This window comes from Grammomys surdaster, unplaced genomic scaffold, assembly GCF_004785775.1.
Source record: "Grammomys surdaster isolate TR1022 unplaced genomic scaffold, NIH_TR_1.0 349, whole genome shotgun sequence".
NCBI classification, from domain to species: domain Eukaryota; kingdom Metazoa; phylum Chordata; class Mammalia; order Rodentia; family Muridae; genus Grammomys; species Grammomys surdaster.
In genome coordinates, this window is record NW_021604768.1 from 1,349,974 (window position 1) to 1,364,838 (window position 14,865).

Sequence of the window (14,865 nt, forward strand, 5' to 3'; positions counted from 1 at the left end):
CTAGAGATTGGTCCCCTGGCCCCTGCCACTGATTTCCCTTGTCTCTCCCCTACTCTCCCTACATCTGATCCCTCACTGCCCTTATCCCCTCGCCATCCACTCTTTCACTCAGTTCCTTTCTTCCATCGACCTCCAATACCTCTGATAAAGATTTATCCATCCTTCCTTGGGCCCTTCTTGTTATTTGACTTCATTGAATCTATTGATTATAGCATGGTTATCCTGTATTTTATGGCTAATATCCATTTATCAGTGAGTACATACCATGCATGTTCTTTTGGGTGTGGTTATCTCACTCAGGGTGATATTTTCTAGTTCTATACATTTGCTTGTGAAATTCATGGTAGCTTTGTTTTTTAATAGCTGAGTAGTATTTCTTGTTCAAATTAACCACATTTTCTTTGTCCATTTTCAGTTGAGGGACATCTGGGTTGTTTCCAGTTTCTGGCTATTACAGATAAGGATGCTATGATCATAGTTGAGTAAGTGTCCTTGTGGAATGGTGGAACATTTTTTGGGTATATGCCCAGAAGTGGTATAACTAGGTCTTAAGGTAAAACTATTCCCAGTTTTCTGAGAAACCACCAAAGTGATTTCTAGAATGGTTGTGCAAGTTTATATTCCCACTAGCAATAAAGGCATGTTCTTCTTGATCCACAACCTCACCAGCGTGTGCTGTTCTTTGAGGTTTGTATCTTAGCCATTATGGACTTAAGGTGGAATCTCGGAGTCATTTTGATTTGTCTTTCCCTGATGACTAAGGACATTGAACATTTCTTTAGGTGCTTCTCGGCCATTTTAGATTTCTCTGTTGAGAATTCTCTGTTTAGTTCTGTACTCCATTTTTAAATTAGGTTATTTGGTTTGTTGGTATCTAACTTCTTGAGTTTTTTGTGTTTTGGATATTAGCCCTCTGTCCAATGTAGGGCTAGTGAAGACATTTTCCTAATCTGTAGACTGCCTTTTTATCCTATTGACAGTGTCCTGTGCCTTACAGAAGATTTTCAGTTTCATGATGTCTCATTTATCAATTGTTATCTTAGAGCCTGAGTCATTGGTGTTCTGTTCAGGAAATCGTCTCCTGTACCAAAGCATTCAAGGCTATTTCCCACTTTATCTTCTATTAGTTTAGTGTGTTTGGTTTTATGTTGAGGTCTTTGATACACTTGGACTTGAGTTTTGTGCAAAGTGATGAGTTTAGATCTATTTGAATTCTTCCACTTGCAGACATCCAATTAAGCCAGCACTGTTTGTTGAAGATGCTTTCTTTTTTCTGTTGTATGTTCTTGTGTTCTTAGTCAAAAGTCAAATGTTCATATGTTGTGTGTGTTTATTTCTGGGTATTCAATTTGATTCCATTGAACAACCCGTCTGTTAACAATACCATGTAGTTTTTATTACTATTGCTCTGTAGTATAGCTTGAAGTCAGGGATAGTGGTTCCTCCAGAAGTTCTTTTATTGTTCAAGATTGTTTTAGCTATCCTGGGTTATTTATTTTTCCACATGAAATTGAGAATTGTTCTTTCAAGATCTGTAAAGAATTTTGTTGGAATTTTGATAGGGATTGCATTTAATCTATAGATTGCTTTTGATAAGATGACCATTTTCACTCTGTTAATCCTACAATCCATGAGCATGGGAGATCTTTTCATCTTTTAATATCTTCCTCAGTTTTTTTTCTTCAGAAACGTGAAGTTCTTGTCATAGAGGTCTTTTGCTTGCTTGTTTATAGTTACACCAAGGTATTTTATATTATTTTTGACTATTGTGAAGGGTATTGTCTCTCTTAACTTCTTTCTGAGCCCATTTATCATGTGTATAAAGGAGCACTGCTGATTTTTTTCCAGTTATAAGAAGTATATTCAAATACATTTTTATGCAAAGGACAGAGCTGGATTGACCATTACAGTGTTGTATACCAAAAAAGGCTACTTTATATTAAATTTTATAATCCAGTAAAGTGAGATTTTTTTATTGGATGTTTTATTTACATTTCATATGTTGTCCCCTTACCCCATCCCCCACCCACCCATTTTTTTTTTTTTAGTTAATTTTGTATCCAGCCACTTTGTTGAAAATGTTTATCAGCTGTAGGAGTTCTCTGGGGGAATTTTTGGGGTCACTTATGTACACCATCATATCATCTGAGAATAGCAATACTTTGAGTTCTTCCTTTTCAATTTGTTTCCCTTTGATTTCCTTTTGTTGTCTAATTGCTCTGGCTAGAACTGCAAGACTTATAAAGAAGAGATATGGAAAAAGTAGACAACCTTGCCTTGTTCCAGATTTTAGAGGAATTTGTTTAAGTTTCTCTCCATTTAGTTTGATGTTGCCAATTGGCTTGCTGTATATTGCTGTTACTGTGTTTAGGTATGTACCTTGTATCACTGATCTTTCCAAGAATTTGAACATGAAGGGGTGTTGATTTTTGTGAAAGGCTTTTTCAGCATCTAGTGAGATGATCATGTGGGCTTTTTCTTTCCATTTGTTTATATAGTGGATTACATTGATAGATTTTTCATATATTGAACCACCCCTGCATCCCTGGGATGAGTCCTACTTGATCATGGTGGATGATGTCTTTGATGTACTCTTGGATTCATTCAGTTTGTTAGTATTTTATTGAGTGTTTTTGCATCAGTGTTCTCTCTCTCTCTCTCTCTCTCTCTCTCTCTCTCTCTCTCTCTCTCTTTCTCTTTCTCTCTCTTTTTCTTTTTGGTTTTTCGAGACAGGGTTTCTCTGTGTAGCTCAGGCTGTCCTGGAACTCACTCTGTAGACCAGGCTGGCCTTGAACTCAGAAATCCACCTGCCTCTGCCTCCCAAGTGCTGGGATTAAAGGCATGCACCACCACTGTCCGGCTGAAATTCTCTTTTTTGTTGAGTCTTTGTGTGGTTTTGCTGTCAGGGTGACTGTGGCCTCATAGAATGAGTTTGGCAATGTTCCTTCTGTTTCTATTTTGTGGAACAGTTTGAGGAATATTGACATTAGCTCTTCTTTGAAAGTCTGGTCGAATTTTGTGCTACTTCCATCTGACTCAGATTTGGTGTGTGTGTGTGTGCGTGTGTGTGTGTGTGTGTGTGTGTGTTTTGGGAGACTTTTAATGACTAGTTCTATTTCCTTAAGGGTTACAGGACTGTTCAGATAGTTTTCCTGATCTTGAGTTAGCTTTGGTAATTGGTATCTAACTAAGAAATTATCCATTTCATTTAGATTTTCCAGTTTTGTAGAGTGAGACCTAGTGATTCTTTTAATTTCCTCAGTATGTACATTGTTATTGTCTCCCTTTTCATTTCTGATTTTGTTAATTTGGGCACTGTTTCTATCCCTTTTTAGTTTGGCCAAGGGTTATCTATCTTGTTGATTTTCTCAAAGGACCAGCTCTTGGTTTTGTTCTTTGTTTCTAATTGATTGGTTTCAGCCCTGAGTTTCCTGCTGTCTACTCCTAGGTGTGTTTTATTCCTTTTCCCCACCCCTAAGGCCTTCAGATATACTTTTAATTCATTAGTGTGAGAACTCTCCAGTTTCTTTATTAGGGCACTTAGTGCTATGAACTTTCTTCTTAGCACTACTTTTATAGTGTCAAATATGGTTAGGTATATTGTGCCCTCATTTTCATTGAATTCTAGAAAGTCTTTAATTTCTTTATTTCCTCCCTGACCCAGTGATCATTGACTAGAATGTTTTTCTGTTTCTATGAGTATGTAGGCTTTCTGTTGTTTCTGTTGTTGAAGTCCAGCTTTAATTCATAGTGATCTGATAAAATGCATGGGGTTATTTCAGTCTTCTTGTACCTGTTGAAGCTTGCTTTTATTACCAATTATATGGTCAGTTTTGGAAAAGGTTCCATGAGATGCTGCAAAAAAGGTATACTTGTTTGTCTTGGGGTGAAATGTTTTATAGATGTCTGTTAGGTCCATTTGAATCATAACTTGTTAGTTTTATTATTTCTTTTAGTTTCTGTCTCAATGATCTGTTGATTGCTGAGAGTGGGTTGTTGAAGTCTCCCACTATTAATCTGTGTAGGGTTCGATGTGTGATTTAAGCTTTAGTAATGTTTCTTTTACAAATGTGGGTTCCCTTGCATTTGGGGGGAGATGTTCAGAACTGAGCATCATCCATCTGAGATGTCTTCATGGTGAATGTTTCCTTTGATGTGTATGAAAAATCTTTCCCCAGTTCTTTTGATCACTTCCAGTTGAAAGTCTATTTTATTAGGTATTAGAATGGCTACTCTAGCTTGATTCTTGGATCTACTTGCTTGGAAAACCTTTTCCAGCTTTATTCTGAGATAATGTCTATCTTTGTTGCTGAGATGTGTGTCTTATATACAGCAGAATGAAGGATTCCATTTATGCATCCAGTCTGTTAGCCTGTGTGTTTTTACTGGGGAATTGAGTCCATTGATGTTGAGAGATAGTAATGACCAATGATTGTTACTTCCTTTTAATTTTGATGTTGGTGGTAGTAGTATGTGGTACACCATGCTTCTAACTCAAAGTAGATCACAGTTTCAACACTGAAGCATTACATTGTACCACATTCATAATATTAATGACATTTGATAAAATTTGGGGTTTTGTTTTTGAAAGATGAGGTATTTATATAACACCTAGGCTGGCCTGGGAATTTATTGGCTTAAGTGATCCTCCTGGTTTAACTCTACCTCCAAGGAAACCAGGACTATTGGTGTATAACATTGTGCCTTGCCTGATAACATATTCTTTTGTTGTTTTGCTTTGTTTTTTATTTTATTTTATTTTATTTTATTTTATTTTTATTTTATTTTATTTTATTTTTGAGATATGGTTTCTCTATGTAGTACTGGCTGTCCTGGAACTCTTTCTGTAGACCAGGCTAGCCTTGAACTCAGAAATCTGTCTGCCTTTGCCTCCTGAGTATTGAGATTAAAACCACCCAGTTCTGATAATATATTCTTATGAAGCTAGGTTTTAGAAATTTTTGTGATTAAAAAGGACCACATAGCCGGGCAGTGGTGGCGTACGCCTTTAATCCCAGCACTTGGGAGGCAGAGACAGGCGGATTTCTGAGTTCGAGGCCAGCCTGGTCTACAGAGTGAGTTCCAGGACAGCCAGGACTATACAGAGAAACCCTGTCTCGAAAAACCAAAAAGAAAAAAAAAAAAAACAAAAAAACAAAAAGGACCACATAAAATATCAATGTGGAAGAGGAAATGAGTGTGATAGTATGTAGGTTTATTATAAAATAAGACGTTGTGTTGTCTCAGTTGTTCTATTTGCTGTGGAGAAACACCATGACCAAGGTAACTCTTATGAAAGAAAGGATTTAATTGAGGACTTGTCCATGATCATCATGGCAGGAAGCATGGCGGCCTGCAAACATGGTACTGAAGCAATAGCTGAGAATTTTACATCCGTATCCACAAGAAGCAGGCAGAGAAAAAGAGTCAGGCATACAGAGACAGAGACAAAAGACTGCCTGGCTTGAGCTTTTGAAACCTCAAATCCCACGGACAGTGACATACCTCCTCTAGCAAGGCTACACTTCCTAATCCTTCCCAAATAGCTCCACTAACTGTAGACCACCTGGTGTTCAAATGTGTAAACCTATGGGGGCATTCTCATTCAAACCACTACATGTATCATCCCTAATAAATGTACACTATAGCAGTACTTGACTCACTGGTCTGTCTGAGTATGAGAGACAGGGATAGAGGGAGAGAGAAGAGACTGGGGAAATAGTTTAATTGGTAAAGTATTTGCCTGGCAAGCATGCAGAACTGATTTCTATCTCAGCAGCCATGTAGAAAGCTGACACATACTTGGGGTGTTGCTGTTGTTTAATTTAACTTTATTTTTTACTTAATTCGCTTTACATCCTTTTCACTCTCCACCTCCCAGTCACCTCCTCCCACAGTCCTTTCCCCATCTCCCATCTCCTTCTCTTCTAAGTGGCTGGGGGCCGTGAGTATCCCCCTACCCTGGCACTTCAAGTCTCTTGAAGCTAGCCGCTTTCTTTCCCACTAAGGCCAGACAAGGCAGCCCAGCTAGAAGAACATATCCCACATACAGGCAACAGCTTTTAGGATAGCCCCTGCTCCAGCTGTTTGGGACCCACATGAAGACCAAGCTGCGCATCTGCTACTTATATGTGTGGAGGCCTAGATCTGGCCCATGTATGTTCTTTAGTTGGTGATTCAGACTCTGAGAGCCCCAAGGGTTCAGGTTAGTTGACTCTGTTGGTCTTACTATGAAGTTCCTATCCCCTTAGGGGCCACAATCCTTCCTCCTATTCCTTCATAAGATTCCCCAAGCTCCATTCAATATTTGACTATGAGTGTCTGCATCTTCTAAGTCAGCACATACATGTGCATGTTCACTTACCTAAACATGTGCGCATACAGATACTTTCCTTCCTTTTTATATGATACAATGAGAAGTACAAAATACTATGTATGAGGAATTTTAGCAAAACACTTGAACCTGAATTTGATGAATCATTAAGAGTACATAAAAACATTTTTTTTTAAATGTCTCACTATGTCTGTCTAGAGACAGGGTCTCACTATATGACCCAAACTGGCCTGGAACTCAATCTCCATACCAAATTCTCCTGAGTGTTGAGATTATAGGCAAAGTCACCACACCTGGCTCTACAAAAACATCTTTAATGGACACAACTAGGATGTAACCAGCACATCCTTTGAAAAGCCATGGCACAGATTACTTCTTTCACAAGTAAATGGCAAGGAGAGCAGGAAGGACAAATAACAGTTTTAAACTAATTCAAACACTAGGTTATAGCTTAGTGGTAGAATACATATCCAGTGTGTAAAGATCTGAATTTGATCCCAGTAAAACAAAGAAACAAACAAAAATGATACCAACCAAATGTAATGGTAGGTCTTGTTTGGATCATGATTCAAAGAACCAAAATTTTGGAACAAAAGAAAAAAGTAAAGATAAGGAGAGCAAGGAGGAGGAGAAAGGTAGACGTGAGAAAATGAGAGGGCTTGTTTTTGAGCTAAGGCCAATAATGCATGGCTGTACTCTCAGTACTCAAGAGGCTAAGGCATGAGCGTTGTTGCAAGTTCAAGGTTAGCCAGGGCTACTAAGCAAAATCTTCTCTCTACAAAGCAAAAACAAACAAACAAACAAAAAGCCTGTGAGCACTGTGATGATGTGAATAAGATTAGCCCTGTAGGCTCATATATTTGTTTGCTTAAAGAGTAGCATTAAGAAGTGTGACTTTAGCCGGGCGGTGGTGGCGCACGCCTTTAATCACAGCACTTGGGAGGCAGAGGCAGGCAGATTTCTGAGTTTGAGGCCAGCCTGGTCTACAGAGTGAGTTCCAGGACAGCCAGGGCCACACAGAGAAACCTTGTCTCCAAAAACTAAAACAAAAAACAAAACAAAACAAAAAAAATTAATTGGGGCTGACTTATAGTTTCAGAAGCTTAGTGCATTATTTTCGTGGTGGGAAATATGAGGGCAGGCATGGTGCTAAAGAAGGAGATGAGAGTTCTACATCTTGATCAGCAGTCAGCAGACCAAGACTGTGTGTCACACTGGGCATAGCTTAGTCATAGGAGACCTCAAAGTCCGCCCCCATAGTGACACACTTCCTGCAAGGCTATACCTACTCCAATAAAGCCACATAATAGTGTCACTCCCTATGGATCAATCATTCAAACACATGAGTCTATGGGCACCATTCCTGTTCAAACTACCACTCTGCTGCCTGCCGATCCAAATGGAGGACTCTTGGCTCCTTCTCCAGCACCATGTCTGCCTGCATGCTGCCATGCTTCCTGTCATGGCAATAATGAGCTAAACCTTTGAACCTATAAACCAGCCCCAATTAAATGTTTTCCTTTACAAGAGTTGCTGTGGTCATGTCTCTTCACAGCAATAGAAACCCTAACCAAGACAGGCATTGTATTTAGATTATAGTAAGTATTATTTTTTAGGTGGTAGTTTTATATATTTAAAATGCAGAGACCTTATGTTAGAGATGTATAATGACACATTTTAATACAAATTCCATTGTCCTTATGGGTATATTAGAATAAGAAAATGTCAATAAAATTTGATTTTCTGTGATTTAATAATCTTCAAACTGGGTAAAGTATGTACAGATGTTTTTTGTGCTCTGGCCTTTACTTTTAGGTCTTTAAAATGTTTCATAGCAATGTTTAAAGCAAACAGAAAAAAAATGATTGAGCATAAAGGTCATGTCTGTATTACTTTTTTGTTGCTGTGATAAAACAACACCAAGGCAACTTACAGAGGGAAGGATCCAGAGCATGAGCTAAGAGCTCACATCCTGAACCACAGGAAGGAAGCAGAGAGAATGCACTGGGAATGGCACCAGTCTTTACATTTTCAAAGCCCACTTCCAGTGACACACTTCCTGAACATTCTCAAAGAGCACTGCCAGCTAGAGACCAAGACTATGGAGGACCTTTCAGTTAAACCACACAACTTAATGGCTCAAAACCAAACCAGTGTAGATGCTTCTTGCTTCTTTCTCTTTTCTGTTTATTGGAGTCAGAGTCTCATCTAGTCCAGACTGGCCTCCAGTTCACTATGTAAGGATAGCCAAGAACTTCCTAAATGCTGGGATTACAATGTGTGCACAATTTTACGCTGTGCTAGGGATTTAATCCAGGTTTTTATGCATGTTAGGCAAATATTCTACCAACGGAGATAATCCTTAATTAGCTCTTTCCTTTTCTTTTTCAGTACTGAGTTGAACCCCGGCCTCCACACACACACTACATGAGTACTGTACGCTGACTTGGAGTAGCCCTTTAACTTTTTTTTTTTTTTTTTTGAGATAGGTTTCACAAAACTGTCTAAGCTAGCCCTGAACTTGCAAACCTCCTGCCTTCTTACCCTGGCCTTCTAAGTACTTAGGGTTGTGTGCATGTGACACTACAGTGGGTTGGATGCTTCTTTTTGGTGTGGCCATATAACTGTTCACACTTTTGCCCCAACACTTCTTTGTAATTATTTTCTTTACTCTATAGGATGGGTTGGGTTTCTTGAAATACTTATACATTCCTAATTTAGTTTATCATCATAGAAGCTATCTGATTTCACAGTTATTAGTATATACTTTTGTAACATCTGTACAACTTTATTTTCTTTTAGGTTGCATAGTAGTAAGAAAACTCAACAGCCGAAATTTTAGCAAGCTTTTGCACTCTTGTTCATACCGATGTGATCATCATAAAGTCATTATGGAAGCTGAAGACAAATATAAAAGTGAACTAAGGAAAACATTTATCTGTGCAAAAAGTAATTCATTCAATAACTTTAACTGTAGTTATGGCTATACATTCTGAACTATCATCTAAAATATTAAGTTTATTGACTATGGTATAAAGTAATGTTGAAAGGAAAGACCTCTCTCTAAATAACAAGTAAAAAAGATGTTCTAAAGTAGATTTAGCTCTGTAGTCGCTTAAAATTCTTCCTAAACTTAGCATGGTAGCACACACCTATATACTCAGCCTTTGGGTGTGGTGGCACGTCTTTTATCTCAGCACTCAGGAGGCAAAGGCAGGCAGGCTGGCCTGGTTTGCATAGCTAGCTCTTAGATGGCCAGGGCTAAATTGAGAAGCCCTGTCTTAAAAAGCAAAAAAACAACCAACCAAACAACCAAACAAACAAACAAAAGGAGATGGGGCTAGGGAGACGGCTCAGCAGTTAAACACATGCTGCTCTTGCAGATGACCCAAGTTCGGTTCCACACCTTCATGGTAGCTCACAACCATCTCTAATTTCAGTTCCAAGGAATCCTTGTTCAAGGAAAGCCCTCTTCAGACTTCTACAGCCACCAGGTACAAATGTGGTATATAAGCAGGCCAAATAGTCCTATATAGTAAGAAATATAACGAATAAACAAAATTATTTATAGTTCACTAAGGATTTCTACTAGAAAAGAGTAATAAGTATCAACTAACAGAATTGATATGTAACTACTTAAATTACTATTTTAAGTATACTAAATGTTTTTTGTATTTTTTAGAAATTTTACTGACGCCCTGTAGAAGAAGACAGCTTAGTAAAGAATCTACTGCCTCTGAAGAGCTAAGTAAATATATTTAATTTTTAAATAAGCTTAAATTTTACATATTCCTAAAAAGAAGAGATCAGCTGAATTAACGTCTTAAAATGATAACCCTTGGCTTACATGAGATTATACCTACCTGAAAAGAGACACTTTCTTCCTACCTTCATGGTATGTGTTTACTAGCTGCCTGCCACCTGGGGAAGGAGCTCTAGGAAACTCAAACTGATCTATCTTCCTTTCCTTTCCCTTTCTTTCTTTCCTTTCTTTCTTTCTTTCCTTCCTTCCTTCCTTCCTTCCTTCCTTCCTTCCTTCCTTCCTTCCTTCTTTCTCTCTTTCTCTCTTTCTCTCTCTCTCTCTCTCTCTTTCTTTCTTTCTTTCTTTCTTTCTTTCTTTCTTTCTTTCTTTCTTTCTTTCTTTCTTTCTTTCTTTCTTTCTATATGAGCTATGTGTGCATGCAATGCCTATGGAGGCCAAAAGAGGACATTAGATCCCCTGGAATTGGAGTTGTAGACAGGTATAAGCTGCCATGTGTGTGCTGGGATTGACCCTAATCCTCTGGTGCTTTCAACAGCCGAGCTATCTCTCCAGCCCTGACATTTATTAAATGTCTGCTATATGTAAGTTGTTTTATAGCTGTTATTTCCCTTAATTATGTTAATCAGCTGGTAAATCACAGAACTTAGATTCAAATGCAAGACATCTAGAAACACTTGCTATATCCTCTGGCTATATCAAGTTTCAAGCAAGTTATTCTATGTGCAAGTACTTCAGAGAGACTTTACAGAAGGCTTCTTTCTATTGATATGACTATGGTATTTTAAATGATAAAAATTGAGTCAAATGGAATAAATCTTAATTTCCTGTTTAAAAATAAAAATATCAATAAGTTAGTTTTTAGGAATGTTTGTTTTGTTTTTGTTTTTTTGAAACAAGGTTTCTCTCTGTGTAGCCTGTGTAGACTTCTGGAAATTAACTCTGTAGACCAGGCTGGCCTGAAACTCATGGAGATCTGCCTGCCTCTGCCTTTGCTACTGCCAGCTAGCTAGCAGCTTATAGAGATAAGGAGTGGGGATACAAGCCTGCTGGTGACATGCTGTACAAGCATGAGGACCTGAGTTTGGATCTCTAGCACCCACATAAACTGCACACGCTGGCACATCTATGGTCCCAGTGCTGGGAGGGCAGAGACAGGCACATCCTCAATCTGGCAGGCCATACAGTCCTGCCAATGGGTGGATTTCAGGTTTAGCAAAAGAACCTGTCTGAAAAAAAATCAAGGTGACAAGCGACAGTAGGAAGAAACTCAACATTGACCTCTGGTTTCCATGTATACTGATTGATTGATTATATAATCTTAATTTAACCATAAGGTTAATTTTTTGGCTTTTCACCATTCCAGTTTATCAAAGAAATTTCAAGAGCATTATATTCTCCTAGTCCTAGTAAGCTAATATCTTCAGATTAAGAATATGGTAATGGAGTCCATTACTTGTTATTGTCATCTGGAAGTTAGTAATATTAATGGAACTATTTTGTTGTTTACTGTTGTGTACAGACTTTTAGACTTGGTATATCTAGCAAGCATTTTTATCTCAACATTTATTTCGTTATTTTCACTTCCAAACCTTGAAAGCTACTTAAAATTTACTTTATACATCTTGAGTCTTTTTCTACATGAAGAGCTCTTCATGGAGTTGGAGAAGTAGCTCAGCAGATGAGAGGTCTTACTGCTCTCTCACAGGACACAGGTTTCCCAGCACACATGTGAGACAGCTCATGACCATCTGTAACTCAAGTTCCAGGGAATCTGACACCCTCAGCCTCTGAAGGCACCTGCACTTATGTGATGCAGATAGACTTATGTAGGCACACACACATACATACATACACACACATATACATGTATGCATGCACAAATATATATACAAATCAGTCTTTTTAAAACATTCTTCATGTAGAACCAAATGTGGTGGTATGTTCCTGTAGGGGTGATATTTAGAAAACGGTGCCCAGTCTGGTTTGTTCCCAGGCAGTCACCGTGTTCCCGCTGCACCTTGGCTGTGACCAGGGATCCAGCTAGCTAGATGTACAGGCCCTGGCACCAATGAGATACCAGCGTGGGGGATGGCTCTGCCAGTCCCCCAGGCAGCATCCACAAAGCTCAGCTGAACCCCAGACAGTATCTGCCATCCTCTCAGTACACGGTAGAAATGAGACTCTTAAAGCTTAATGATTATCTAAAGGATTCATATATTTAGAAATGTTCAATCAACAAGATGCCCACACAATTAGAGTTGTTACCCAATATCTAACCTTTTGATAGAAGTTGCTACCCAGGACAGCTTTTGACCCACCCGTAATTCTCTATAGCTGATAGCCTCCTTCCTCCCTTCCCTTTCTCTTTTTTTCCCCTCCCCTTCGTCTTTTTCTCCCCTCCCCTTCCTCTCTTTCTCTCCCAGCTCTACCTCCTCTTCTACTGCTTAATTATGGAGCTCCACTGTGAATACAATGTAGCAGAATAAGTATCCTGCTACATGTTCCTATAATTCCAACTCCCAAGGAAGCAAAGGCATGATGATTACTGAAGTTCAGGACCAGTGTGGTAACCAGGGCAAACAGCAGGATCCTGTCTCAAAAAAAATAGAATGAACAAAAAATTATTTATGTAAGTTAAAATTAAGTACAATACCACTCTTTTAAATATTGCATACCTCAGTCTCCCAAGCTCTGGGATAACAGGTATGGAGCACTATTGCTGGCATGAAACATATTTTTCCAAGTAACGTTTCTAAGTATTATTTCTATAGTATCTATTACAAAATTGGAATTTTTCCCATACAGATGTGTTACATTTAGAAATTTTGTTCTTAGCTAGGCATGGTGGTGTATGCCTTATACCTCAGCACTTGGGAGGCATAGGCAGGCAGATCTCTATGAGTTCAAGGTCAGCCTGGTCTACAAAGTGAGTTTCAGGACAGCCAGGGCTATTACACAAAGAAACTTAGTATTGAAAAGCCAAAAGAGAAAGAAAATTGTTCTTGGCAAGGACCTGACATCAAATTAATAGATTTTTTTCCAGTAACATGTCTTCAAAGCAAATATATAATAACTAAAAATTAGTCTTTAATTTGCATTGAAAATAATCAATGAGCCTCATGAAAATAGGCATAATGGTTATGCACTAATTATACAGACTGATCCTAAATGCTATTAAATAGCATTCAGCTTAAATACCAAATACTAATTTTTGTAGGTTAGACTTAGTTAACTAAAAATAAGCAGTTGATATTTTGGCCTGCTCTGTTAGAATTTATAAGAGTGCTTTGAGGAAGTATGAATTTGACTCTTATTATCTTTTAAATCAAGCCTTGTTGCTCATTTTCTTCTGCAACACACAGACTAAGAATAGCACTGAGGCTGGGAGGTGTGACTCATGCCTCTAATCCCAGCAATAGGGAAGCTAAGACAGAAGTCTCACAAGCTTGATGCAAGTGTGAGCTATACAGGAAGACTTTCTTAAAAGCGTGATGATAATAAAATATTTTAAAATCACACTGGAAAGGCCATGGAGTAAGGTCTTGAAGTGCAGAGTCTTCTTCAAAGCTACCCAGTCCTCTGTTGTAGAACTTGTAAGCCAGGGAGATGGCAGCCTTAGTGACAATGGGGGCCTTATAACAAGTTTCAAGCCTCAGCATTCTAAAAGGTATAACCTACCCAGTTCTGATTACAAGAAAATCAAGTCATTTATTAGGTGAAGCTTCAAAGAAACTTGGGTAGCCATAGTTTTGCAGCATTCCCCAAAATAAGGAGTAATTTCATACACAAGTTTTGAGACAATTTTATCAATAATAACCTCTCTTAATAAATATTGGCGATTGCCTACTATCTTTGAGATACTATTCTGAGCATGGGGAATACAGTGGTCTCAGCTACTCAGAAGCCTCTCCCTTCATGGAGTTTGCATTTTAAATGCTAACTACTAAATAATAACACTGAGTTCTCAGCTTCTACTGGGAAGGTATTCTTTTGTTTTAAACATTAGGACTTACCTTATTGGGGTGGACAAATAGCCAGCAGTGATGTCTTGTAAGGGTGAAATTTTATACAACAATTCCTTCTACATCCATCCTTCTAAAGCAGAAATGCAAAAGAGCACTCCTCTATGGCATCTGCCTACAATGTCATACAAGTTATTGCTGAACTACAGACCTGGAGGAAACCTATAGCCTGGGCCTGGAGAGATAGACCAGCAGTAGAAGCATTTGCACCTAAGCCTAATTACCTGTGTTTATTCCTCAGAACCCATATCAAACTGAAGAAAACACTGTCTCCACAAAGTTGTTTCAACCTCAACATGCATGCCTATGGCATGAGTGTGTCCATATATAATGCATATAAACAGTAATAAAACTGTTTCCTCATAATAATCATCAGAATATAATTGAAATAATTGGTTACCAATTGTATATTCTTTCTATTATAGAAAATGTTCATCAAAAATCAGATAGTAAAAAACTTCCAGGTTTGGAGGTACCTGCCTTAAATACCAGCATTCCAGAAGCTAAGGAAAGAAGATCCCCAGTTCCAGGCCAGCGTGGACTACATAGTGAGTTTGAGGCAACCCCTGGCTACATAGGAAAAGCCCGTCTCAAAAAAAGAAAAAGAGAGAAAAAAGAAAATCTACAAACTTCTTTTACCATTATGTGACCTGTTTTGTTTTTACATTTTGATAAGCTGAGCACCTTTACAAATAGTATGTGTGTTTTTTTTTAAGTGAATGTCAAAAAAACTCTTATTCTTAAAA

At 38.3% G+C, this 14,865-nt stretch overlaps 1 protein-coding gene across 1 annotated transcript in view; it reads left to right on the forward strand.

Moving 5' to 3' along the window:
- Positions 1–14,865, forward strand: part of Terb1 (telomere repeat binding bouquet formation protein 1) — a 67,561-nt gene that overhangs the window by 52,122 nt on the left and 574 nt on the right. Inside the window, exons 15-17 of the mRNA XM_028779263.1 lie at positions 9,137–9,283; positions 10,017–10,082; positions 14,545–14,667. Of these exons, the coding sequence (XP_028635096.1) occupies positions 9,137–9,283; positions 10,017–10,082; positions 14,545–14,667 (336 nt within the window). The remainder of the gene's footprint in view (positions 1–9,136; positions 9,284–10,016; positions 10,083–14,544; positions 14,668–14,865) is intronic.